Raw genomic sequence first — 27,459 nt, 5'->3', positions numbered from 1 at the left:
CCAGCACTGAGATGCTCAGTGCTTGAACAGGAACTTGGACTGGTTCCCAGTGATACAGCAGCGTTACTGAATGGAGCAGCACGTGCTGGTCACCAGCTTGGCCATCCCAGAGGAATCCTTGCAGACAGGTATTCACAGCCTGCACGGCAGCTCCCACACCTGAAAGGTCTTTCACAAGCTGAAGGATGCTCAAGGATGTCCCATGCACTCATCAGTGACTGTATTAAAGTGAATCATTCTTTTACATGAGAACTATGGTTTCAAAAGTAACACTGATGGTTTACGCTCTGAAAAATGACATGGAAAACAGCAACAGTAGTGTGCAAGAAGAGCAATGGGATGCAGCACGTTTGGTCAGAAAAGAGCCCTGGTGCAGGCTGCCCAGGGAGGGTGTGGACTCTCCTCCTCTGGAAGTTTCCAAACCCACCTGGATGCAGCCCTGTGCCTCCTGATCTAGTGGAATCTGCTTTAGCAGGGGGTTGGGCTGGATGATCTCTAGAGGTCCCTTCCAACCCACACCATCCTGTGATATTTTGTGTGTGATTACAAAAGATTTGACTATGAAGTCATTCATGAGAGGATGGCAGATTTCCCTTGGAAAAAAAAATAAGTTAAATAAATCAGGTGACAGGGAAACTGCAAACACACAACTGCTGAAATATTTTCTGATGCTGATGTATTGCAAAATTGTAGACCTGTAATGGGTCATTCTCTATAACTCAATTTTATGCACATCCCTATCCCTTTTTTAAACATTGTACAAGCTATCAAAACCTTGAATGGCACTTCTGAGATTGATGACAGGCTTTGAGGGTAAGTCTCTGAAATTTGAGGCCTATTTCTCACAAAAATATAACACTGACCACAACTGGTTTGAAAATTCTTGAGCCTCAGGTGACAGTTAACTGTAAATGCAAAAGTCTTACTTAGAGGAGCCTTACTCAAGGAGGTTATCCTAACGAGGGTAACAAAATCCCTAAGGGAACAAAAGGTCCCTCTTTACAGTTTGCAAGCAATGGCATTCATGTGAGGACAGTCCCAAGCTTCCCTCAGCATCGTGTCAGCAACGCAACAAACCCCTTCTCCCCAGTCTTTCAATATTTGAGAAATACCAGTGGAATTATCACTTAGAAGAATAAGATCCTGAAGGCTTCCAGCTCACATAGATTAGAGGCTTCCAAAGTCAGGAATTTAGTGTGTACTAAAATACTAGACAAGGATAACCCAGACTTGACATGAAAGAAAGTAGCCTTGTGATTTGTATGTAAATGTCTATGATGAGGTTTCAGCTTCTTCCAGATGTTTCTGGGAAGAGGGAAGAGAGCAAGACAGCACATCTTATCTTCCCAATAACCTTGAATTTTTAGCAAGTCCAGATGTACTTTTTCCAGAAATCTGCTTTTCGAAAGAGGGATTTTCCCTTGAGACCTTCAATGTGTGTATTCACCACCTTTGCTTTTCTCAGAAAACTGAATAACCTTCCTAAAAAGTTCACGGCAGATTTACTCGTGCTTTACTGCTCATGACGGGAAGTCTTGCAAGATCTATTGTTCTAAACACAAGAGCAATTAGAAGTTCTTTTAAATAAGATAATACCAATAGAAAACCTGTCCAAGTGCCATCAGCATATTATTGCGATGTGCTGTACTTGAACTTGTGTACATTCTCTTACCTCAAGTTTCCATGCAGTCATTTTGAGGGTAAAAGAAATGCCATTCAAAGAAAAAGCATTCCAGCATTAAAAATACAAGCTCTTTACACAGCACACACAGCATTCACCACATTTCCCATCAAACATGGGTTTATGAGCTCCAGTTGGAAACTGTGCCCCTACATCTGTCATCTGAGGTCAGCAGAAAGCTTCAACAGAACTAAATTGTATTCCCTTATGTAACTAATTTATCCAGTGTTTTCCCAGTAAATTTCCCTCATTTCCAGTGGGCTAAAACAGGCACAACCTGCCTGCGCTACTCCACTGCAAGGAAGACTTAGAAAGCATCTTCTCTAATGTCATCTTACTAACTTTATCCAGCTCCCAGATATTAAGATAATAATGTGCCTGCTCTCAAGAAATAGCTGTAAAGCAGTAAAATAAAATCCTAACTACACTGAGGGTTCAGTTCTTACTTTAAGCAGTTGGTACAATCTGTTTCATCCTCTCTGCAGCTGTTAATTACCTTCAGAAATGCTAAAGCAGAACTAGGTTATTGAATTTACCTCTAGAAAATGAGGAAAGTCATGAAATTCAAGAGGTAAGATAGCACAGATGTGTTTAAATTTGTGCTTCCCTTTGGCAGTTTGCACTTCATATTGGCTTGCTAGGACAGTAACTGGAGAGGATGTCTGGACCTGCCTTGCAGTACCAGTAACCACCACTGCTGGGAATTCAACGACTGTCAGATGGTTCAGAGAAGCCCAAAAATTGCAGATGTCCAGCAGTCTGCTAGTAAATACCAGTCTCCAGGATGTCCAGATGCAAGTGGTAGAATCTTTTTTTTTTCAATCATTTTTCTGAAGCCATGTTGAAAATATTGATCTGCTGAATCCCTTTCTGTGACACAAACCAAAGACTTCTCTACAAAAATAAAATATGGATCTATCTCCAGACTCACATCACAACAAAATCAATCTAGAACAGAACTGGTTCTGATGCAGAACTGGTTCTAGAACAGAACTGCTGATGCAAGTTCTGCAGAAAACAATTTTGTCTTTTCCGGTAAAAAACTGTTGCAAACCACTTACCCTACAAAATACTCTGTAGTGGCAATGCAGTTGCAAGCTAGTGTTTGGAAAAAAGCATGGTATTAGGCAACAATTCCTGCTATTAAGGCATTCAGGTTTTCAAACTCAAAAACTTTTCTGGCCACTCCACAAATACACAAGAGGGAATAAAAATCTCTTCATTTCTGCAACTCAGAACAGTAAGACTCAGTCTAAACAACTTGCCAACGTGAGGGTGCTATGGCAGCGTCACATCACAACAGGCACCACTGCTGCTGTGTACCTCAGGAAAATATATTTCTACAGTATCAAAAATTAGACTGTTTTATCCACATCTAGAAATCAGCTGTTAATAGTCGACTCTCCTTGGCCATCTCATATGGTAACATTACTTTAATCCTAAAAAGCCTGAGTACCTGCTACTATAAGTAGCTACCAACAAAGTAGGTACAAGGGAAAGAAGACTATGCACTAACTAGGATCCCGGAGCACAGCTTAACAGCATTGGAAAGGCTCCTACAGAGTTTGGTAAGTCTGGATCAGACCCTAAAGCAGTTCCCAACTTTAACTGGGGCAGAACAACAGAATAATCCAATCTTGACTTCAAGCCACTTGGAGTTGTTCCTAAACTTGGGTGGCTGAGATGTTATCTCTCCTCAAGCAAAAATAAAAGTATTTCAGAATACAGTATAACAAAGTTTTTTCTTGCTCCTTCTATTCACCATCAGAAGATATGTGCAGTTGTAACGGGTTTTTCTGCAAACCTTACAGCTTTCAGAGTACTGAAGATGAATAAAGCCTGGCAGGAAAAGGACAAAGGCAATGGAAAAGAGCAATTCCGTGCAGAGAACACAGCAAGTGGTAAAACACCAGAGAAAAGGAAGATTAGGGAATAATCAAAAACTTCTTTCTTTTTAAAGACTATATGGTTATAAGGGGGTATGGGATCTATAAACCCACACTTGTTCTCCTAAATTCTGATTTGGAAAGGCAAATCTCTACAGTGGCTGGTATTTCTAATCAATTAACATGTAGAACAGTGGCTTTACTGTATCACAAGATTACACTATTAGCAAGGCACATGTCAAGGCATATAAAAGCTACAGCTTTCCCTTTGCCAAGTAAACTTAAAGATCCCATCTGAAACTGAACACCAATGGCATGTTAATAAAGATACAACAGCACTGCATAAAATAACTTCAGAATGACAAAGCCCAGGCTGGCTGAAGCCATCATCCTTGGAGAAGTTCACCAGCAGTTTCAACACCAAACAGTACAACATCTCTTCAGGAAACACAGCTATTACCAGTGACACAAAGTTACTTCACATCAGGCTGCTGCAGGGGAGGCACCAAAACTCTCTACCAACCACAGAGAAAAACATTTTTGCCCCGTTTTCAAAAGGGAGAAGCATCTCAGAGGTGTCTGTGCTCCACCAGCTGCTCAACTTAGCTCTGCAATCAGCACTGTTCCCATCGAGTTAGATTCATGCCTCACTCCTTATTAAAGCAATTTCATCTCTCAAAGTTAGTTTCCTAAGGGAAAGTGGGGGAATGACCCTGCCTGCATCATCGCTCAATGTTTATGTCGAGTGCTATTTTAGTACAATGAATTAAGAGCAGTCAGGAACACAGCGAACCGGTGACAAGCTGGCATGGATTTGTGGAAAGTTACACAAATTCAGTTACACAAGTTTTGCCTGCCCTTAACTATCCTCATTTTATAAATAGATAAAGGGAGAGGGGGTTAGGCAATTTGCCCAGTATCAATTAGCAAGCCCTGAACAACTTTGTGAAATCTCAATCTACTTCAAGGGCTTGGCAAGGCAGCCCTGCCTGGGCAGGGCCGGCACAACAAGCACCTCCTCCACTACACCTTCATAATACCAACTGGTTTTAAACCCTGAAGATACTGTGTTATTGTCCTCAGATCAGAAAAATCTCACACGGGGGGGGGCACTTGTGCCTTTCAACTTTCAACAGCCCTTTGCTTCTGCACCTTCACTCACAGAAGGGTGTGTAACAGTGTTATTTAATATCCAAGTGGATAAAACTGGGGAGAGTGGGGAAACAGTGGTAGGATGTTAATGTTGTGCCATGGTTGGAGCATGGCTCATAGTAAGTGGTGTGCATCCTGTGCAAGTTGCTCTCAACCTCTCCCACTCCCCTTCCCCGTCACTTCATTTCACACTACTTAACAGGGCCTGAATAGTTTAATAAACTGAAAAAGTCTTGCTTAGTGAGATATGAAGTCTCCTAGTTTATGCAGCAATATTGTCAACACAAAATATATCAGCACCAAAAAGTGCTTTTACCCATGCAGCTTTTAGACTCCAAGAAGCCAATAAATGCCAGGGCAAAGAGGTTTATGCTCTGATTTAAAAAGAAATACAATAATTGCCATGGAGAAGCTGAAACACAAAAGAACATGGCTATCTCAATTTACACTGCAACCACCGTCAGCACAGCCCAGAACAATAGTATCTGGGAAAGAGTCCTGCTCTCTCCAGAGGAGAGATTAATTCAGTGTGCAGGAAAACCACTTCAAACCGAGAAAGCGATACTCTGAATTGTAACAGGCTCCAAAAATTTGGTGCCAAGCCACAAGCCCAAGCCTGTGCCCTTGAAAAAGAAAAAAAAAAAAAGATGGTAAGATAGAAGCAAATGGCCTCAGTTTAGGTCTCACTGGTCAGCTGGATCTGTTAAAGGCAATTTTATGCCTTGGTTCAGTAGATGGACATTTTTAAAGTAAAGAGAGCTACAGTTAAAAATAGAGTCATGAGTAAAAATACCAAGTCTCAGGACTTGGGGAGGAGTTTGAAGCTGGGCATTTGTGCAGGCCATTAGACGAATTGTTAGAATTCCAACAAATGCCCGCAGCTCACAGATTCCTCCTCTGTTGCTTTACCTGTAGCACTTCAGCTCCAAGTGTTCCCACAGCAGCTTTCACACCCATCTACAGCCACCAATTTGAACTTAAACAGAACCTGAGAAAATGTTGGACATATCTTCATCAACTTGCTGTTTCTTTTCAGTCTTAGAATCATACACCCCAAACTAATAAAAGAGGCTTTAGTTTTCACTGGTTAGAACTGTATAATCCCTGTAGTAAATTTACTGTCATGAATCCTACACAGTGAAAGTTTCCCAAGTAGTTAAATTCACTGACATGTTTGTGGAGGTATTGCCCAGCAGTGGGGTTTCCTCCACCACAGGGGTCAAGCATATTTTTCTAAGCCTTGAAAGCAGCTTTGGGTTTTCCTCAAAGAATTTCCAGTTTGCAGTTTACATTCCTTATATTTCCATTTAAATTTTATATTTCTTCTGAGACAAGAAACATTGTGTCAAGTGGTAGGAAACACACAGGAACACAGGTTGTGAAGGCCAAGCAGTGAATAACACCTTCTTAACAACAGTTCGGAGAACAGAGACAGCAAGTGAGAAAGATGTTATAAAAGAAGGGAAGTCGTTCTTTTGTGCTTCTTCATACATTAAACCAGTTCCCTTCATGGGAGATGCCCCATTCACTCTAACCCTCGAGCTTCATGCCACAGCTGATCAACCTTTATTTACCAGGTGGTGTAACTTTCCAGTAAAACTTAAGACAGGTTTGTTTCATGGGAATGTGGTGATGCCATCCAGCTGATAACTGAAGCACTCAACCATCAACAGAATTATTGATAACATACATTAATATTGCTGTCAAAGGCAAGTGCTTTGATCTTGCTGAAAAAAAAATTCACTTTATTGGGATTGCTTTGCTTCCAGCATTTTTCTTCCTCAAAAAATTTGTGAAAAATTTTGCTATTTCATCCTGGGTCAGGAAGAAAGGAAGCTTAAGTGTCAGAAATTCCCACAGAAATAAAATCTCATGTTATGACCATCTCAGGCTCTTCTTTAGTATTCGGCCACTGATTTATTTTTGTTTCTCTCAAGTCATCAGTTGCCTTCACAAAAACTAAAAGTGCTTCCTGCCACTGTGGTGAACTTGCTGACCTTGGCTGAGTTTAGCTCCTCTGCTGTGCCTCAGGAAAGGTTACAGGGTTATCCCTGTTGCATGGTCAAAGAAAGAGTTTGTAAAGAGAGAACTTAACACATCTCACAACATTGCTTTCGCAGGCTATGCTGAGATGTATTTCATCATTTAGATGTTGCACATCTAAAACCACCAGTGGACAGGCCACACCAGGGGAACGTGTACAGATTGCATACAAAATAAATCCTCTGAAATTCATACAAATGAGACCAGTTAACCATAAAACTACTTCTCTGTTAAACAGGTATTTTTTATTGCACTGAATAATGAACAGGCAGCTATTACGAGCCTTAACAGAAAAGCCAAGTCCTAGCACCCTTGTGAATGCCACACAAGCACCTTTCTGCTAGGCTAGCAAAAACACAACAACAGTGCCTTACTCTAATGCAACAGCTATTTGCAGCATCTCCCAGAACATAATCATAGAATGGTAGGGGTTGGAAGGGACCTTTTAGAGATCATCTGGTCCAATCCTCTGCGAAAGCAGATCCACCTAGATCAGGTCACATAGGAACACACCCAGCTGTGTTGAAGACCTCCAGAAAAGGAGACTCCACACCCTCCCTGGGTAGCCTGTGCCAGGGCTCCCTCACCTCAACAGTGAAATACTTTTTACTTATGTTTAAATGGAACTTTATGTTCTAGCTTCTTTCCATTACCCCTTGTCCTGTCACTAGAGACAGGAGAAAAAAAATGATGTCTCAACCTCCTGACTATTTAGACATTTGTAAATATTAATGAGATCCCCCCCACAGTCTTCTCCAGACTAAAACGTTTTTACAGGACATAACACAAAATACAGGACTTCTCAACACCTGAAGTTGCCTTGTTTTTCCTTTAAGTTTCCCCATGCTCTTAATACCTGTTGTTATATTTCTAATGACGTGTAAATAATTCATCTGCATGGCACATGGAAGTTAGGGAGTGGCTCCTAAAATGTTACAAGGAATAAATTTTATGCAGTGAAATACTACAGGTTTTTCAATCATGGGGCCAAACATTTTGGACTTGTATGAAACTTTAGATGAGTTCCCATCTGGAGTAGTGTGGCCAGTTTTGGGCTCCCCAGCTCAAGAGAGGGAACCTATGGAGAGTCTCCAGTGTAGGGCCACCAAGATGATGAAGGGAGTGGAGCATCTTCTTATGAGGAAAGGCTGAGGGAGCTGAGGCTCTTCAGCTTGGAGAAGAGGAAACTGAGGGGTGACCTTATTAATGTTTACAAATACATAAAGGGTGAGCGTCAGGAGGCTGTTCTCAGTGATGTCCAATCATAGGACAAGGGGCAATGGGTACAAGTTGGAACACAAGAGATTTCAAAGAAACAAGGAAAAACTTCACTGTGAGGGTGAGGGAGCACTGGAATGGGCTGCCCAGATGAGTTGTTGAGTCTCCTTCTCTGGAGACATTCAAAATCCACCTGGATGAGTTCCTGGGTGACCTACTCTAGGTGATGCTGCTGGTTGGACTCGATCTTTCAAGGTCCCTTCCAACCCTTGAGATTCTGTGAAAATGGCACACTGGGAAGAAGAGGAAAAACAAGTCTCACAGATTCTTAATGTACTCTCCAAAAATCTTGTCTTAATCCACAAAAATAGCAATTCTTGACTTCTGTACAGAAGAGTGAAGTCTGTAGGCATATGCATGAAATAAAAACAACAGAAATAAAAGTATTGGGGAAAGAAAAAAAAAACAAAACTAAACCCAAACCACACAACACCCTTTTCCATAGACACGTGATCCACCCTCACTAAGGGCTGTTCCCAACATACTTGCCTTGATGTAGCTCATGACAGCAGTGATTACAGCATACATGCATCTCCTCCACATCTGTGGTAACTACAGCTACTGTCTGATGTCTTCCCTACCCCATCCCTCAGCTTGCACAACTGCTTCCAGGACTTTTAGTTCAACCCAGTTTGTGGTGTGTCAGGGAAGTCAGTTAAACACACACTCTGACACTCGGTTCAGTGTGACAGTGAAGGGGACTAGGGAGAACCCACGTGAGCTGTTTGACCAGCAGATCTTTGGTTAAGTCAAAGTTGCAAGTGACTTTTACTATCACACATCCCAACTTCCTTCTGATCAATCTATCCACTGGTCAGTATGGTCCTTTTGAAAATGACCTTACACATCGATGATAAATCAGTGAGGTCTGTGCAGTCCACTTCCAAGTCCATATATTTCCTGTTGTAAAAATTTTGGCATACGCTAGCCAGATATTTATCTAATCTATTGATTCTGAGGACTTAACAGTCAAGGGATTTATTCATACGTATTGTCACTATTCCAAAGAACAGTATTTTAAGATAAGATGTAATGAACTCTGGGTTGGTGGGGTTGTTTGTTATGCTTTCTGGTCTGTTGAGTTTTTTGGTGGTGCTAATTTTGTTTTGTTTAAGAATTGTGGAGATTCTTGAAGCTGAGTTTTTTATGGAAGTTTCTTCTTGATCTTTAATAATGTCTTTGGACACACAACTACACCTAATGTTTATTCAGTGCTACCAAGAAAGTTACCTGCAATCTGCACTGAGCCGTCTTCTCCAAGAAGAATATTTCCTGCTTTCACATCCCTGCAAAACAATGAAGCAACAGTTAAATGACAGTCACTAAATCTTTCCTTCAAGCAACAAAAATACATTAAAAGGATATTATTTCTAGTATTTTGTTTCTTGCATTAGCACCTCCTGCTTCCAAACACATAGAAACAGCACGAACTTTGCATCAACTGTGCGATCAGCAGGCAGACACTAAACGGTATTTGTGAGTTTGTAGCTAGTAGTGTTTTTAAGTACTATGCTCAGAATAAAAAAAAAAAACTTTAAACATTTATCAGATAGTAACCTCAAAAACACAAGAAAAAATGGTTTGCCCCAGGTTAAGTTAGATAAAAATGTGAAAACACAACCTAGCACAGGTTTGATACTCGTGTATCCTCAAAGAGGGAAAATTTCAAGAAAGCGACCTGATCCAGCCCCATTACTGCTGAATACATCCCATTCTTCCCCAGCCCCAAGTCTCACTGCTTTCCAGGTTGGGATGGGCTTCCTTGACAAGTCAGTTTAGCCCCATACACCAGTGAAGATCCAGACAGAAGAAAACATTGCTTGCTCATGGCTTAGTGAGCTGAACCATGTTATCATGGCTCAGGTGAGCAGAGCTGGTACAGAGACAGTGGAAATGGGAAAGTGAGGTCACTCTACTGTCCTGTAAGCCTCAACTTCGTTAAAAAATAAGGGAGATCTTTTCACTAAAATTAACAAATGCACATGAACATCCAGTATGTGCTATGAAAGTTGTTGTGTTATCCCTTTCCTATCCCCAAAAAAGCTCTGGTTTTTTTAGGTTAGCAGCACTTCTCCCTCCTTGAGGAGAATGCTGCTTTCACTACAACTATGCTTTGAAGTTCTAGAGCTTACTGTCACACACAAAGCCAAGAGAAGAAGCTTTGGAGCTGACACCCACGTTCGTCAGCCTAGCTGATAAGCTTGCACTATCTAGGAAACAGTGCAGACCTGGAGCACATGTAGGTGCTGTCTCAAGAAAGGCTGCAAGCAAAGCAATTGTCTGAGGAATGGATGGCAGCAAATAGACAACGTCACAACACCTCAACTTGCATGGAATAGAAAAGATTAAAAGAAAGAAAAAACCCCAAACCAAGCAGGTTCTCCCTCCACTGCCTTCTGCAAATATTCCAAATGCTTTCACACACACACAAAAGGCAAAAGTTATTTTTTCTCTCCCTCTCTCATGCATCATGAGAACAGAACTGGTGTAATGGTCTGGCCAAAGAGCCACAGTCAGGCCTTGGAAATCACCTTCTTGGCTTTGCTCTTCCAAAGGGGAACCTGGGCTGCCACCAGTTCCAGGCCAGGATAATTTTTAACACATCCTCTCCAGAGTTAGCATTTGTTAGATTTTTCCCAATATCCAGTCTAGGACATTGGCTTGGGAAGGCTTTCCCAAGACGAACAAAAGCATACAGAAGAACAAAAGTGAACAAAGAATGTCCATAAAACAGTCCCACTGAAGAATACTTTAACAGTAAACCATGGCTGACAGCAGCCTTTAGCCTTCAAACAAGTATTTCAAGTCCTGCCATATGTCTACCTCTTGCTAGCAGTAACCATCTTGAAGTCTAATCCCTGTTTGAAACACAAGTGTAAAAGCAAGTACAGGAAAATAGTGATTTGCTTTAATGATCAAGAACATTTTAGATAGATATGGAAACACTGAAGCTGTATGGCAATTCAGCCTTGAGAAACAGACTTCAGGGCAGAATGGGATTCAAAACAATAAGAAACTGAGACAGTGATGCTGGAATGAGTAGACAAATGTAAAACAATCACTGCCAGTCAGCTCCAGTTCTGCTCCTCTTGCACTAGCCAAATACACACGTTTAGGGGCAAATAAGCTTTCCCTCCAAGAAGCACTATTTTGTTTTCTTCCTGCAATTGATATGAGAAGCCATTGCAGACAAGAAAGCCTCATCCCTGCCTTAGCACCCATTGACCAAACCCAATACAGCTGTAGAGAGTTAGAGACACAACCCCCCCCAACCCCTTCCCCCCCACACACACACAAAGCATTCATGGTCTGTAACAGTGAGGAAATGGAAAAGCTCCCCATCAATATCATTAAATCACAGAATCATTTAGGTTGGAAAAGACCTCTGAGATCAAGTCCAAACATTCCCCCAGAATCATCACAGTCACCAATATCCCATGTCCCTCAGCCCCATGGCTTTGGAATCCCTCCAGGGATGGGGACTCCACCACATCACTCAGCAGCCTCTGCCAGGACTTGATAGCCTTTTTGAGGAAGAAAGTGTTCCTAATCTCCGACTTCAACCTCCCCTGGCACAACTTGAGGCCAATTCCTCTTGTCTTAGTGTTTGTTACCTGAGAGAAGAGACCAACCCCCACCTCAATACAACCATGTGTCATGAAGTTGCAGAGAGTGATCATAACTCTCCTCAGCCTTCTCCTCCAGACTAAACACTCCCAGGGCCTCCAGCAGCTCTACATCAGACTTATGCTCCAGGCTCTTCATCACCTCCATTGACCATCTCTGGACACACTCCAGCACTTTATTGTCACTCTTAAGAGGGACACTGATTAGGCAGAAGATGCTTCTGCATTCCAACTCCATGAGTACATGGGGTCACGTCAGCACAGTGCTTAAGTCAGCTGTTTCCTAGGTAAGGAGCCAGCTAATGTGGCATGAGATGTACCTGGCACAGGCACAGCCATCTCCAGGAATCCCCCCTCGCAACAGTACTAATTCAGAGGGAACAGAAGGTGTTCAGGAAACTCCCCAATCCTACTAGAAATGTTTATCCTGACAGTCACTTCTCCCACACCAGCCAGGACACAGGAGACCATTTCAAAGCTGCCTGCCAGCTCCAGGTTACAGGGAAAGGAACAGCATGCACTGAGGCTGTCTGGTGAAGTTATTGTTCTTCTTACTGGAGATGGACGCAAGTAACAGCAATTTCCTTTTCCATCTGTACTCTAAGGCAGTCCAGGATGCCAGAGCAAGCTGGGCCACACAGTATTGAACAGCTTCCCCAGCCTCCCCTGTCAGCACAACATAACTTGCAGCTCACCAAGCCCCTGAAGCAGTCCATAATCAGTTATGAACAAAGGGCCAGGGAAGTTTTTAAAGCAGAACTCAGGTTAAAGTTTCAAGCAACATGTGCTTCAGAGTCTAAAAAAACACTCAGGCAGGTTTCACTGACATAGCAACAGCAGTCAGAAGACAGCACACCTTCAACTTCACCACACCGTCCTACCAAAACAAAGCAAGCTGAACAGGCTTGGAGGAGAAATAGAGTAGTGAAACAGGCACCTGGATTGAGTCCCATAGGAAAAGAGTCAAAGGACTCCAGTCCTTTAACCCTCTTCAATGTATATGCTTCCTGTCTTTTTAACTTCAGCTTTGATTAATTAAAATTTACATAATTTCTCATTGGAAACAAAAGTTAACAAATATGGTGCTTCAAGCTGGTTCAAGAAATTAAAACAAGTTGTTGCTACAATAAGAAATCCAGGAGGCCAACAACAGCCACTGCCAGATATCCAAATCAAGCTGCAGAATTAAATCACCACTTGATGTGGCTTTTCCTCTGGGTGACCAACCCCCTGAAAAGGCCATTACTCACCTCAGTGAGTACACTCCACCCTGCAGCAGCAAAATGGATAAGCAGCAATCTGCTTTGGGTCACAGAGCTGTTCTGGAGTTACTCTGCCATCGAGAAAATTTCCAGCTTTCCCATTCCTCAACACCATGTGTACTGGCATCACATTGCCTGCCGCAACAGCACTGGGTGAACAATGAGCAGCAATAACACTGAGTGAACTCAGATCCCTTTTAGCAGATCCTGACGTCACCAATAGTGTCTTCCAATCATGTTTTCCTTTAAAATCATCTTAAAGATTAAATAATTGCCTTTAAAGCAATAGGAGGGGGGATAAAAACAGTGCTTTCTTGTTTATTCTCGTCAGGAGCTGCTTATAAACTGAGACACCAAATGCAGAGAAGTTTGTTACTCCAGGATATAGTTACTGCCAAGTGTAACAATTTGAAGGTACTTCCTATTAATGTGGTAATGACCATATCCTGGGCTGATACACTTGGAGTAAATGGTGAGCCTCTGGCATAATTACTATACTGGAAAGAGGAAGCAGCTTTAGGCTAGAGCATAAACAGTAATTACATTTTAAATGAAGTTACAGAAGGCTGGGGTAAAGTCCTTCTTGCCAGTAGCTTAACAAATTGTAGTAGCTGTGGACATTCTGACTCCATAGCTGTTATCTTCCTCTCTTCGAATGTCTGAGAGCCCTTCTGCAAAATAACAATTGTTTTTATTCACCTCGTACTTCACAAGGGAGTGGGAAGAGGGGTTTGTACTCACTCCAGTGCAAAGCTGGATTCTTCATGTCAGCCCTGAAAGGTTTTGCAACAGAGCACTCTGCATTCCAGAGTGGTTTAGCTTCCTGGTTGGACCCAATGCTCATGTACCAGTTACATGCCACAAATGCCTCTGGGTTAGGGCTGGGCCATAGGCACTAGAAGCTATATAGCCCAAACCGATCCCTGATCCAACAAAATTACACTTAGCATCAGCAACAAGAGACTTGGCAGCACAGGAAAGCAACAAGATTATGCTCCCTAGTATCAAGTGCACTGTTCCCACACTCCTCAATTTTTCAACAGGGCTGGGGAAGGGAACTACAAGAACTGTAGCCTAATGGCTTGTTTCACTATTAAAAGCCTGTCAGTCCTTAAAATGCTGCTAAATAATCAGATCTGCCCTCACCCATAGCCTCACCCAAATCCTTGGCACTGCCCTATCATGCTTGTCAGTGCAGTGACAACAGTAAGAAAAAATGCAAGACTTGTTGGTCCATAATGGAGAGTAGCATTACCAACAACCAGCTGCAACTCTACATCCCTCACATAGGCAACAGAAGTTCACAGCACACACTTAAAGGAAATGGTGTTTGAAAAAAAAAATAAAAGCAGCAATGAAGCATATGAAGTTATTACTTTTTGAAGATGCCTCTTAAAATTGCTGTGTAACTGGAAAGGACTTACTTGGATTTTGTTCAAAAGTCTACACTAGGAGCAGGAGCTACGACAGTCTAAGGCCACTGCAGCCACAGTACAAGTGACCTGAACAAAGAGGGGCATCCCAGGACTTCTGAGTCAAGCACAGAGAAGAAAAAAAAAATGTCACATGAAGTGAGGAATGGGGACAAGCCCTGTTTATTATGCCTTTGTCTCCAACCTGCTCATATGTGCCTTTAGGATGCCACGCTGGCTATCAGCACAGCCCTGAGTCATCTGCCCATCAGATAGAATTTACATCAACTGTAACCATAAATTTTCACAGACTGAACTCTCTGCTGTATAATCTGTCATGAGGAAAGAGTGGTTGGTCCTGCCAAGTTTCTTTGAAAAAAGAGAAGGTGCAAGTTGCAGGAATTTTCTGTTAATGGTAATGAACAACTCAAAATATTTCTACTGAATGCAACCAAATGCTGGAGTTGACATTGTTCTGTGTGATTAACTAAATACTTCCAGGACAACATCTCTACACGGGGTTAAACATGAAGCAGTTTGTGACATTGTACACCAGAAAAGCACCATTTTCTAACATGACTCTCCCTTCAATGACATGCTGCTACCTATCTCACCTCTTTCCCTTTGCCCTAAAGCCAAGACATAAGCAGCTGGATATATGCAAGACCTTTACCCATTTAAGACAGAGCTACAAAACAGAAGCTAGGCTTGGAGTGTGAAAGCAGAGTGGTATTTTTATGCCCTCAAATGTCAGCACATTCAGTACATCAAAGGAGAAGGTATTCAAGACAACTGTATTAAGAGTGCTGTATCTGTATGCTCCCCATTCCTGCTTAGAAAAAGCTGTGTGTACCAACACTTTCGTGCCAGAATCAAGCCGTAAGTCCCAAATCCCTGGGCAAGATGCAGTTACTGTCTGTTACAGTGCTGTATTTAACTCTGCAGAGCTGGATTTGGGAACATCTCCCAAACACTGAAGGTCTTCCAACGGCAGAGAGCTGGCAAAGTAGCTTCCATACTCCCCTCTCCAGCCTCCCTGCTGAGGCAGGCAGAGACAAGAGAGGGCCAAGTCCACAGCTTGCTTCATCCCTACTCATGCACAGCCCTCTCTGCAAGCCCTTGTGGCCACTGGCAGCCAGAACCAGCAGCAGTAGCCAGGCTGCTATAAATTACAGCAGGGGACCAGCCCAGCAACGTGCTTTATTACTCATGAACAGGGAAGCACAACTGCTGCTACCCTCTAGAGCTGCTCCACTGGCTGCTGAGCCATGGTAAAAGATGAAGGCTTCAACACAGGAACTAAATGCCAGCAGCACAAGGCAACTCATGATTTACTCCAAGTCTCATAAATGGTAAAGGCATTTTTAAAGCCCTAGTTTCATGAGAGATAGGTGGGTAGGAATATTTAAAGGCTTTTTAACCAGTATTTTAATGTCCAAGAAAGTTAGATGAATAATGCAGTGTTATCAGGAACTTCTTAAAATTTTTTTGTTGTTGTTCTCAAGCAGCATCCAGCAAGGCTTTTGAAAGGCTTCTGTAACTGATAAACCGTGGCTCTGCAAAGAGACGAGTGTGTAGACAAAGCCTACTGGGAAGGATTGTCAGCTTCCAACAAGATGAACTATATGAGTACATCAAGTACTTGTTCTCTCCTTGTCCTACCCTTAACATCCAGGTAGATCACATTCAGCACAGGAAGAGACCTCTTGGGAGAGATAACTGCATTCAGTCTCCCGGCACAGGCAAACAGAAACCCTAGTAAGGGTGACAGGAAAAATTAATCTACCATCATACTTTGTTTTAGCTAAAACAAAAACACTTTTCAGAGGATCCATGATGCATTTGCTAGGTACAATTCCTCCTGATTTCTTGTCCTCCAAAGCTGCAGAAGTGGACTGCTGCTTTAACTACAGTGCTTGGGGTCCAAGAAACCATGACTTAGAAATTTGATTCTTTTTAGGCTAAGTCTCTATGTCAGCTCAGACAAAGGAGAGGTCACAAAAGAAAGCTGCAGGAGATCCTCCCGCATTACTTATCACTGTCGCATTACTTATCTGAATTGCCCCAAGGGCTGGGAAGATGCTGAGGCAGTAAGAGAACTGCAGACCTGAGGCAAACTCTGTGCCAGCATCTGACATGAAGTGACACAGCGAGTGGTCTGTCACATCACTCAGTGTTCCTGTCACACAGTTGCTGCTGTTGCAGTGCCTGCAACTTCCCCTCATCTCCGCAAATTATGTCCATCTTAAGCTTTTTATTTCTATGCCAACACTGTCTTTGATGGGTTTAACTCTTGTTAATTCCTTCTTTTCACGTGTGTTTACAAGCCTAATGATGGTTAAAGGGAGGTGTGGTTCAATGACAGATCCTGTTTGCCTTGGACTTCACATCTCCCATCCATCAAAAGGTGTACATCAAGAGGATGGGGAGGCACTTTTTTCTGTTGTCTCAAAGGGGTCAAGGACAAAAGCTGGAACACAAAGTTCCACTTAAACATAAAGAAAAACTACTTTATTGTAAGGGTGAGGGAACCCTGGTTCAGGGAGGGCGTGGAGTCTCCTTCTCTAGAGGTTTCCAAACCCACATGGATACATTCCTATGCCCTGTGATCAAGGGGAACCTGCTTTAGCAAGGGGTTGGACTGGATGATCTCTAGAGATCCCTTCCAACCCCACCATTCTATGATTCTGTAATCAGTGCTCAAGTAATCTCAGTTGCACATCAGCATGGGGAAAGCTGCTACAGCTAAAACCAAAATCTTAAAAAAATGACAGATCAGCTCCTTCGACCAGATAATGAACTGCTACCAACACTAGACCTAGCCCTATCGCCCAATATGGAAAAGATGTAATCGTAACAATCCTCACAGTCCCACTTCATCCTCCTACAAAAGAGGCTTTCAAAGATTCACGTATTTGCCTCAATGCACATCACTGTTGTAATATCAGCTTATGGCAAGGAGGATTTGCCAAGCAGCTAGGGCTTCTGACAAGCTTCAGCCCTTCAATAGTCAATGCAAGAGGGAAGCTACATCTCTAACCTTGTACACCAGTTTTTAAAGCTTCCCCTATTCATTCAGAACTGCAGTTTTCCCAATAAGGGCCTTGTCCAGTAGGCTTTAAAATCAACTTTTTATACCATTGAACAGTAGCTAAAAATGTACCAGGATTTCTTCCACAAATTCATCTATTCAGGTCTTCCACTTCCTGATCCTACTTCCTAAGGACTGCAGTGGGGACAAGACACAAAGCTTCTTAAACAGCTGCTGCATGAAAAGCAACAAACACAGCAAGCTGTGGAGTCACAAGGTCTGTCTCCTGCTCCTGGAGGGCCAGATATTTCTGGGAGGACCTGCCTTAGTCATTGGTAACAGAGGAAACCAGTCTAGTTATAACATGATCTTATTTCAATGTTTCATGTCAAATTGATGTGCAAGGAGGTGGGCATGCTTCATGTGGCAATACTAGTGACGCACACCACTAAACTGCAGTATCTCCTGCATGTGAAAACGTGTTCCTATTGTGCTCAGAAAGACAGATTTCCCCAAAACTACCACATACAGGCCACCCCAGTTTGAGCAGAACATGGATCAAGTAGCAGAAGAAACAGGAAAGCCAGTGATTCACACATCTCTGTTGACCCTGCCATGATGGAGATAGAAAATTTCATCATCAACTTGGATCAAATAAGACCAAAAAAAAAAAATTGATATAGGGCAGCTCAAAAGGTCCTGCTTCCAAAAGGCAATAAACACCCTTGTTCTGGAGAAGTAGTATGTGTATCTATACACACACAAGGTTCAAGGCATTCCCTCAGCCAAGGGCTGTTCATACCTACAAAGCCACCAACAGCTCTTGCTCAATGTTTGCAACATGATACAGGAGAAATTGAAGACAACTGGGACTCATAAGAGACTTGTCAGCTCGACTTCCTTCTCCAAAATTTAGAAAAATGACAGCTTTAGGCATAGCCAGCAAAGGAAGAAGAAAGATCTCCTTATTTCATCCAGCTACTCCTATAAAATGCAGAATGCAGTTACAAAACTGGGTGTCTGCACAATGGAAACAGTCCTCTTAGTACTCTCAGTTTAACTTGGTGATGCTTTCCAGGCTGCCATGAAAGTACAGATTTGCCACTTGGGTCTGAGGAGATGGACACAAGGACAGATACCTGAACACAACAGTCGCAGCAAGTGCTTGGCTTCAGGCATTGCCCTGTGAGCTGCTACACGGACCCTGGTAAGGCACAGAGCCCCAGAGCGGAGGCACTGGCATTGGCCTGGAGCCACTACAGGGCCCTCAGCACTCCCGTGCTTTCCTCAGCAATGATTTTTACCATCAGAGTTTTAATTGTCTAGTTGTCAGGCTTCAGAGCAAAGACTATCCACTTCAATGAAAACTGTCTCCATAGGAGCTATTGTTTCTGGCCATCCACAGACTGGGGATTTACATCTGGTTCATGTTTTCTCTCCACAGTCACGAGGAAATTAAAAAAAAAAACAAACACAAACAAACCCAAACAATGACTTTCTGGATGATGTAGTGGAAAAAGCAGCCACCAGAACACCACACTGGTTCACCAAACCACAATGTACCATAGTCTGATCACAGAGATGCAGTGGGCCTCATGCCCCTGCACAGTAAGGTGTTTACTTGGAGGAACAAATCCCCCAAGCACAATCTAGAGCAGCATCTTCTCTTCTGTCCCACTGAGACACCCAAGAGTCATATTTCTATTGTGCTGGCTACTCAGTTGCTTACAAATTACAGCTTAAAAACTTGTATTAACTTATTTCTAAGGGTTATTCCTGTCCATCTCATATTATAAAGGGAGAAGAGACCAAAGTATGCTCCTCTGAATATAAAATTCCACTTTCCACAGTTGTGCAACAGCTTCCAAATTACTGGTGTCCCGACTTAAAATCAAACTGGTAATTAGAGGTGAAAAGGCTCTACATCCCATTACCTATTCCTCAACCCTACCTTATCAAACTTCAATTCCAAGCACTGTGGAGAGGAAGACTGTCAAGTTCTCCTACAGTATTGCTACTGAAACAAAAAGGTACAGGATGTCAGTCATCAAAATAGTCAGAGGTATACTGGAATCCAGTTTAACCACAGTACTTGCCAGCACAGCTATCAATGCATTCATCAGCTACGTGAAAATTAAGCTTGAATCCTGTAGGACAACTGAGCTCTGCCAAAATATATCCATCAGCTCTTTCACCTTAAATTCAAAACTTGTTACTGGCAGAGCGCTCCTGCAAAAATCCACACACAAATGCTGGTGATATGTATGTGCTCACATCTAGACATCTTTTTTTTTCCCCACAAATTACTTTATTTTCTCTTAACATAGGCAGAAGAGGCAGACGATCAAACTTTGATCTTGTATCAAAACCATCCTATGGTCCAAAAAAAAAGTTAACACAATTGGTATAAAAACACAGAAAAGAATCTTTTTTCCAGGGTCTCTTCAAAGCAACATTCTAACAGCTGTCACAGCACCCTGATGTCCTACACTCAAGAAAATTGATTTTCAAAAGACACCAAAAAGAACCCAAAATATTTTGTTTGGGGGCACAAGTTGATCTAACTCAGTCTGTGTAATGTGCTGCTGCATCTTCACCCCCTAAGAAGCAGAGCACTGCCATGCCAATATTTCACGTGCATGCAACTCTATATCACTTCCTAAGCTTTTTGCTTTTACCAAAAAGTATGTATCATTTATTTTGCTGCAATAGGAGAATTTGATTATATTTGAGCAGCACATCATTTCACCTAGACTAACTGAAATACTCAGTTACACAACAGCTAATCATGAACAGAAGATAAGCTCAGAGATAAAAATAGGGAGAAAGACAGAGAGACCTTGTAACAATTAATCAGCACAATTCATTTGTCAAGACTGTCACAGGGAGCACCACCTGAAAAATCCTCGAACTTCTCTCCAACTAGTCTTTTCAAGCAATAAAACCTCTTGGGTTGGAAATAAAACCAAATCAAAACCAAGTAATTCAAACTCCTGCTAATCCCCAAATACACAGAGGAATCGGAGCCCAAACAGGAAGAAGTGCAACATACCCTGTGTGTCACCCAGACAAGATTAATCCAGGAGTGACCCCTCACAGCACGTTGGGTCTTGCTCGACTTCCATAAAAAACATGTCTGAGCAGATTCCTGCAGGACAGCTTCATCCCAAGGTTTCGGAGTCCTCAGCACGCTGGCTGGTGCCCAGGTATTTAAGTCCCTTAAAATGAGCTGGATCACAAGGACTTCAAATTGTCACTGGGATCATCATGTCACAGACAAAACCACAGTGAGGCCAGGCCAGTGGCAGGTGGGATGGGAGAGAGGCAGAGACAGGCACACAGCAACAAGGGCAGAGAGCTGCCACCACAGGCAGTGGTGATTTTAGAGTAAGATAAGGATCATTTGTAATTGTTCCCTTGGTATTGAGTGTTACATGAAAATAAAACTGATTGAGCCTTCTCCTTTGTCTTTTCCGTAAGGCCCCAAACTCTGTTTTCCCACAGCCCTTGCAAGATGAATGCAAAAACCCAGCACTTTGGACAATATGAGAGACTTAAGCATTTGTTGCTGAGCAATAGCATCTATTGAAGTCTCAGCATTGCTCTGGTTGCTAATTAGAAAAGTAAACAAAAAAATTTAAAATGTAAGCGTTTGCTAGATATTTGGCTTCCTGATCTCCTCTAGAGGATACTGTCAAGCTACACTCCTGTCCAAAGCAGGGATTTACACTTCCACAGGAAGCCAGCTCCCCAGACCTTAATTGGAAGTGGCATTAAGATCAGGGCAGGCTTATGCAGAGTAAGATTCAGCAGAAGCAGAATTTCATTAAGCCAGTCTTCCACGTGTTAACTTAGTTTACCCATTTAAAATGATGCATAATTTAAAAGTATCAAGCAGCTCCACTGTCAGGCACATATTCTCTGACCTCACGGAGGATTTACAGCAGTAACAAGCTGTCTCTGGCTTCACATTAACAACACCCACAAAATTACAGACATTCATCCTTCAGACTTTGCCACCAGCTTGGTTGTCCAACTTCAGATGTGCTAATTGCATTAATTTCATCCATGCTGCATCTCCAACTTGATCAAGTCCTTTTCTCCTGGGTGTAATACAAATGGAGTTTGTATTTTGTATTTTAGTGTAAGAAGCTGAACATCCTGTTCTGCCAAATGTCTGTCTGCTTTGGGTTGGCTGTTCTAGGTCTAACCAAAAGCCCTTCAATTTTGACCCTTCGCAGTTGACTTTGCTTTGGCCTGCACTTCACCCCAACCACAGCTGCCCCATATGGCAGACACTATATTCAGCAGTTCAGCCATCACCTGATGTGAGTTTAGAGCCAGATACTTTAAGCTGACCCAGGGGACCAAAGTTTAGTTATTTTAAACACTTCCTCTCAGAGCATCTCTGGCACGATTGCAAGATTTCCACCTGCTTTTCCCATCAGGCATGAACAATTTTATGACCTCTAGCATTAAACAAAATGGGGAAAAAAATCATACAGATATTCCTATGTATGAGGCTTTCCATCTGCACTTCAACATGAAACTCTGTTTTTCTCGGTAGCGTAAGCACATCTGGATAAAATGCAAGACAGCACTATTAACTCCATTAACCAAACACATTTCACCCTTCCAAGGCATGTAAGCTTGCTTTCTGCCAACAGTTAAAAACCCAAACTTTGTGTCACAAGTAGATAACTACACAGTTTTCCTCCTGTATCATGACTATTATCACTTATCCCAACTTCCCAGACCACTGCGTCCCCAACCCAAGAGGTAATCCAAATGCTTTTTTGCTGATAAAACATTTATGTAATGTCAGAGCAGTCCCAAAATATACAAATGCAACACGTGCAAATAAGCTAACATGCAACCACAACCTTAAGCTGCAGCAATGACACAGCTTTGATTTATTTGCTGATGTGCCCAAAATATGGGAAAAATGCTTCAATGAACAGACCAAAAATGGTCACAGCAGGTTTAGTGCAGCCCACTTCCAAATGATTCAATACCTATCACCACTTCTTCAGACCAAGCAGTTCAACCTTTGTTACCTTTGTTAGCAGCAGTTTTTTACTGAGTGACATAAGCACCCAGCACACACATAAAGGTATCTTTATCACAATTACTGGTTTTGTTGTTTCACTACAGCAAGGCAAATGGTCTTTCAATACAGAAATCACCGTGACATCTTTGCAACAATAGAAATTGAACAGATTACTGCTGCTTGAACATATGTGTTTTGATTCCATTAGACCAAGAGATCAGAAAATCGTGGAATCATTTAAGTTGGAAAAGTCCTTTAAGATCAAGTCCAACATGAACTCAGCCAAGTAAATCAACTGCAAGTCACAAATAAAAGTGGTTTTGTCAGTTACTTATGTCAAGGGTGAAAAATTACCATGTACTCAGCAAGTAAGTTCTTCTATTACTTTACTCTCAATTCTCAGAGCTGCCTGAAGTCTTATCTCTAAAAACAACAAAGTTAAACAACCATCCACAACATCAAAATTTCAATGAAGCAACCATTCTTGTTAAATCAGAATTTTAATGGAGACTGGAAATCGAAACCTGAGACTTCATTTAGGGAAAAGAATTCCACCAGAACTTTTTCCAACCACTACTTTCTTTTTAACCCAAAACAACCTTCAAGAGTCAGTCAGTTGGACTAAAAATATTAAACAAATACTTCTTGGATTTTTTAATTCAAATAACATTTTGGCAAAAGGAGTTACCTCTTCTTGTGCAGCTATCATATGAGGACACAAACTCAGTCCAGCACAGCAGAAGCAGTGCTTATAATGGCTTTGTTCCAGAAAACAGCCAAGTTCACAAAATTCTTAAGAAAGAAGAGGCTGTTGTTCCCAGCACCAGCCTGTGGCTGGGATGATGTATATTACCCACAAGTGGGACATTCTAGTTTCAGCACATATTTAGGGTAGCAAATCTCATTCTTTTTTAAATAGCAGAACATATTGACTTAGTATCCTCTGTTCCTAACTGCATCACACCTTGAGACCAAGGGAGAGGAAAACATGATTTAGAAATACCTCCCAACTGACACAGCAGCACAGAAACCCACACATTTCAATGATCCATCAAATCACACGCCATTAGTTAACTGGGTTTTGCCAAAAAGGTTTTTTCCACTAATTTTCCCCTCATCTTTTCTTTTCTAATGAACAAATTAAAATTTCATGATGGTGATCTTGCAGCTAGTGTTATAAATAAATAAATGAACAGGACTCGAAGGGCTCCTTATTAAATTGCTCGACACTTCTTATTGCAGTAGTCTTGGTGATCTATAGCTCTGCAAGAAACAAAACCAGCTCCAGTTTTCCAGCTCCAACAGCTACACCTTGCAGATGGATATTGACATTTGGAAAGAGATTTTCTATATTACAACTTTCAGTACCCCAGAGTTTACCCAAACTTGGTCCAGTCACAGTATTTCCTAAAGCAGCAGTAACCTGGTACAGATTTGAATTCTAAGTTTTGATTAAGCTCCCTCCTTTCCCTTCCTCTTTCTACTCCCTCACAGGTGGTTGTGGGACGAGAATACACAATTCTGATTGTGACACACACAGACTTCAGGATAAAGATGAGAAAAAACAAAAAATACCTGTGAATTTGCCCATTTTTATGCAGATAGTCCAGCCCTTCCAGCACCTCCTTAAGGATTGTGGCTATACAGGCTTCATCCAGGACACCAGTCTTGTGTTCTCCCTTGGCCACGATATGCTTTATAATATCCAAAACAGAGCCTAGAGAAAGGAGTTAAACACTTCAATTGAAACTCCAAGAACCAATTCACAGATAAACGTACTTGAGCTTCTTAATATACAAGCCCAAGGAACTAATTTAGGAGAGGAAGGGATGATCAAAGTCAGTAGCTGAAAGCCTCTGCTGCAGGAAAGCAGAGACTACGATTCATGCCTCACACATGAACCTTAACGGGGCAGATTCTCAAGGTGGGCTGCAAAATCCCTGTGATCACAAGTAAATAAACAGTTATTTGAACATGCCAAGATGTAAAGTGTACGTCCACAGGACTCTTGGAATATTTTTCTGGTAGATACTGACACTACAGCTGGTTTTGTAGAGTATTGGAGAACAGGGAAATGGAAAAAGCAAGGGGCTGCCAGGACTCATGAGCCTAAGGCAACAAGCTTGATAAAATTAGACTCTCTTTTTTCAGCTCTTACAAACTCTATGCAGAGAAATAGCAGGAAAACTCTAATACATTATGAGATGACACCACTCTAACATCAAAAAAATGGAAATAGAGAACAAATGAGGCTGAATTCTGACAAGTCATTTCACTGTGTACAAAACTGGAACAGCTCAGATCCTTCCCTGGAAACATCATGCTCAGTCTCTCTTCCAACCACAGTGTCAATTACATCATCTTGCATGCCAAACCACACTTTATAGAGCAAACCATCTCTTTGAATTGCACCCACGAATGAATGCAATCAATGACTTACAAGCCTCTTGTGCAAGGTCCTGCTTTCATGAGATGTTGGGTTCTGTATTCTTCATATTTGCTTGTGGACTGAAGACAGTCTTCTTAGAACTGTATTTTTATTGCTCCAGACTGACTTGTCTAAGCCTGTTTTCCAGGCTTGTGTTATTTAGCCCCTTCGAACTTGGGTTTCTATGGTTTAATGACTGGATAATCAGCTAGTAGGATTTTTACAGCTATGAGCACAAAGCATTGGTAGCAGCACTGCAAAGTTCTTAAAGAGTAAGAAAAGTAGAGACAACTGCAAATCATAAATTCCAGCTTTGACTGTCTTTCAACAGTATGCTTATAGGAAAAGAGCATTTCAGTACTAACTCAGTGAGCTGAAGAAAAGTCAAGTAGAAAGTTTTAGGTAAGTAGAAAAGTCCACTCTGCCCAGCTCACAATCAAAAGACAAGTAGAGAAAATGTTTTTAAACAGTAAAAGCTGAGAAACTTACTCTCATGAATTTGGACAAAGGGAAAATAACAAGTTGCACCTTGTAAATTCTTGAATCAAGCAGAAAAATATACAATAGGACTTAAGGATTTCTTTTTTCCTTTTCATGCTTTGGGTTCAGGAAGGCAATCCTGTTTGAATTTCAAGGTGAAAACAATTGTGCAAATAGGTTTTCACTTAGCAAAGTATTTTAGTTCTGGATTCCCACATGAAAGCAAAAACGCCACAAGGTTTGAATACAAGCACTATGTGGAAAGGGTTGTCTTGCACAACTCAAACTGCACTGGAAACAACTACATGGGCACACACTGTCCCTTAGTTTGTGTGAAACAGTATGTGCTGAGCTGACTCAACAGCTTGCTGCAGTCAGGAGAGCCATTCCTTCCCACTCTGCTCAGGTGCACACCTTCCATCTTTTCTGGCCCATCAGCACCAGTCCTCAAGCTGCACACAAAGCCTCTCACTAAAAATCACAGAATGGTTTGAGTTGGAAGAGACCTTAAAGATGATCTTATTCCAAGCCTCCTGCCAAGGACACGTTCCAGTAGAGCAGATTGCTCCAAGCCCCATCCAACCCACCCTCAAACACTTCTAGGGACAAGGCATCCACAGCATCTCTGGGCAACTTGTTCTCATGCCTCATGATCCTCACAGGGAAGAGCTTCTTCCTAATATCTAACCTAAACCTCCCCCCTTTCAGTTTAAAACCACCACCTCTCACCCTATCACTACAGGCCTTTGTAAAAATCCACTGACAGATAAATGGAGAACGAAACAAACAAAAAAAAAATAGAAAACTGTTTGGTTGGTAGTGAGCATAACCTCTGGACAGATGAGTTTCAGTTCCAACAGAGAGGAAAAGGAGGTTAAGAGGGAGATGAAACATTGATGAAGGGGGAGGAAACCCCCTTCATGAGTAGGTAGCAATTAGACCAGCTCCGTGGCTGCCCTGAATGACATCTCCATCTTTCTCTTCCCAAAAACCCTTCCCTGGTTCAGAGTATTTGCAGAACACACAATCTTAAGACAGCAGACATTAAAAAAAAAAATAGAAGAAAACAACAAGGAAAATGAAAAAAATATAAATATTAAGTTGCATAACATCCCCCAACAACTTATGCAAGAATACTCTTAACAGTGTTCAGCTTTCCTTTCCCCTACCCAAGCACAGAAAGGCAATCATCTTCAATGAGCTTTGACATGGGTTTTAATCAGTTAAAAGTTTCATCAAGCTGAAACTCAAGCTGTTTCAACATACATTGGACTTCCTGCATGGGAGCAATATTTTCTTGAGTAGAGAGAACTGTAAAACCCAAGAGATCTGAGCATGTTCCTCTTCACTGAAATCCCACCTTTAGATTCTGGTGTCTGAAAAAAGGATCCTCTGTACGTCAGGAGGACTCATCTGGGATTCAGCCCGTCATGTTCCTATTTTGTAAGTACGTGCTTACAAACCTTGATGTTTCTTATTTTGGACAAGAATTTTTGTGACACCTAAGAAAAAACCCACACAAAAAAAAAATCCTCAATTTTCACTGTTCAGGTTTTTCCTCTCAAATGTGCTTTTATCTGGAGAACAAATTGTCACTTGTTTTAGAAGTCCAGTGAAAATATGTAGTTCTTCACACACCCGTTTTGTCCTCTCTCCACCCACAACTCTGTTAGCAGACTTTGTTCACAAACATTTCCCTTCTCCTGCAAAGGCCTCACGGAACATGAGGAGGCAGCTCATATGATGCTCAAATTCACTTGGTCAAAAAAAAATCCTGTATTTAGCCATGTTAGAGGTAGTATTTAACCCAGAAAAGAGGCTGGTGGTTAGGGAGACAAGAGGGCACACAAAGAGCTAACCCTCCTTGTGAAAGGGCTGATTCACACACTACTGCTCCCAGTCCAGCCTGCCACTTTTTATGGACCACTTGCACCTTGAGATGTTCAAAGCAGCAGAGGAATTTGGCTGTCTTCTACAGATAGAACAGCAAAAAGGTTATCAGCAAAATGCTCAGCTCACAAGAGAGCAGAAATGTAACCCAAGAGCCACCTTCTTGTTGAAGAAGGTTCCTTGGATGATCTTCATGTTGTTTGCGCAGGGGGAAAAAATTTTACTATATGCACCACACAG

General features: G+C 41.9%; 1 protein-coding gene across 1 annotated transcript in view; it reads right to left on the bottom strand.

Moving 5' to 3' along the window:
- OXSR1 (oxidative stress responsive kinase 1) overlaps positions 1 to 27,459 on the bottom strand; it is a 96,937-nt gene that overhangs the window by 27,383 nt on the left and 42,095 nt on the right. Inside the window, exons 4-5 of the mRNA XM_061996406.1 lie at positions 23,997 to 24,138; positions 9,271 to 9,326 (exon numbers count right to left, since the gene is read on the bottom strand). Of these exons, the coding sequence (XP_061852390.1) occupies positions 9,271 to 9,326; positions 23,997 to 24,138 (198 nt within the window). The remainder of the gene's footprint in view (positions 1 to 9,270; positions 9,327 to 23,996; positions 24,139 to 27,459) is intronic.

This window comes from Colius striatus, chromosome 5 (genome assembly GCF_028858725.1).
Source record: "Colius striatus isolate bColStr4 chromosome 5, bColStr4.1.hap1, whole genome shotgun sequence".
Classification (NCBI taxonomy): domain Eukaryota; kingdom Metazoa; phylum Chordata; class Aves; order Coliiformes; family Coliidae; genus Colius; species Colius striatus.
This window is presented reverse-complemented; position numbering and strand designations above follow the sequence as displayed.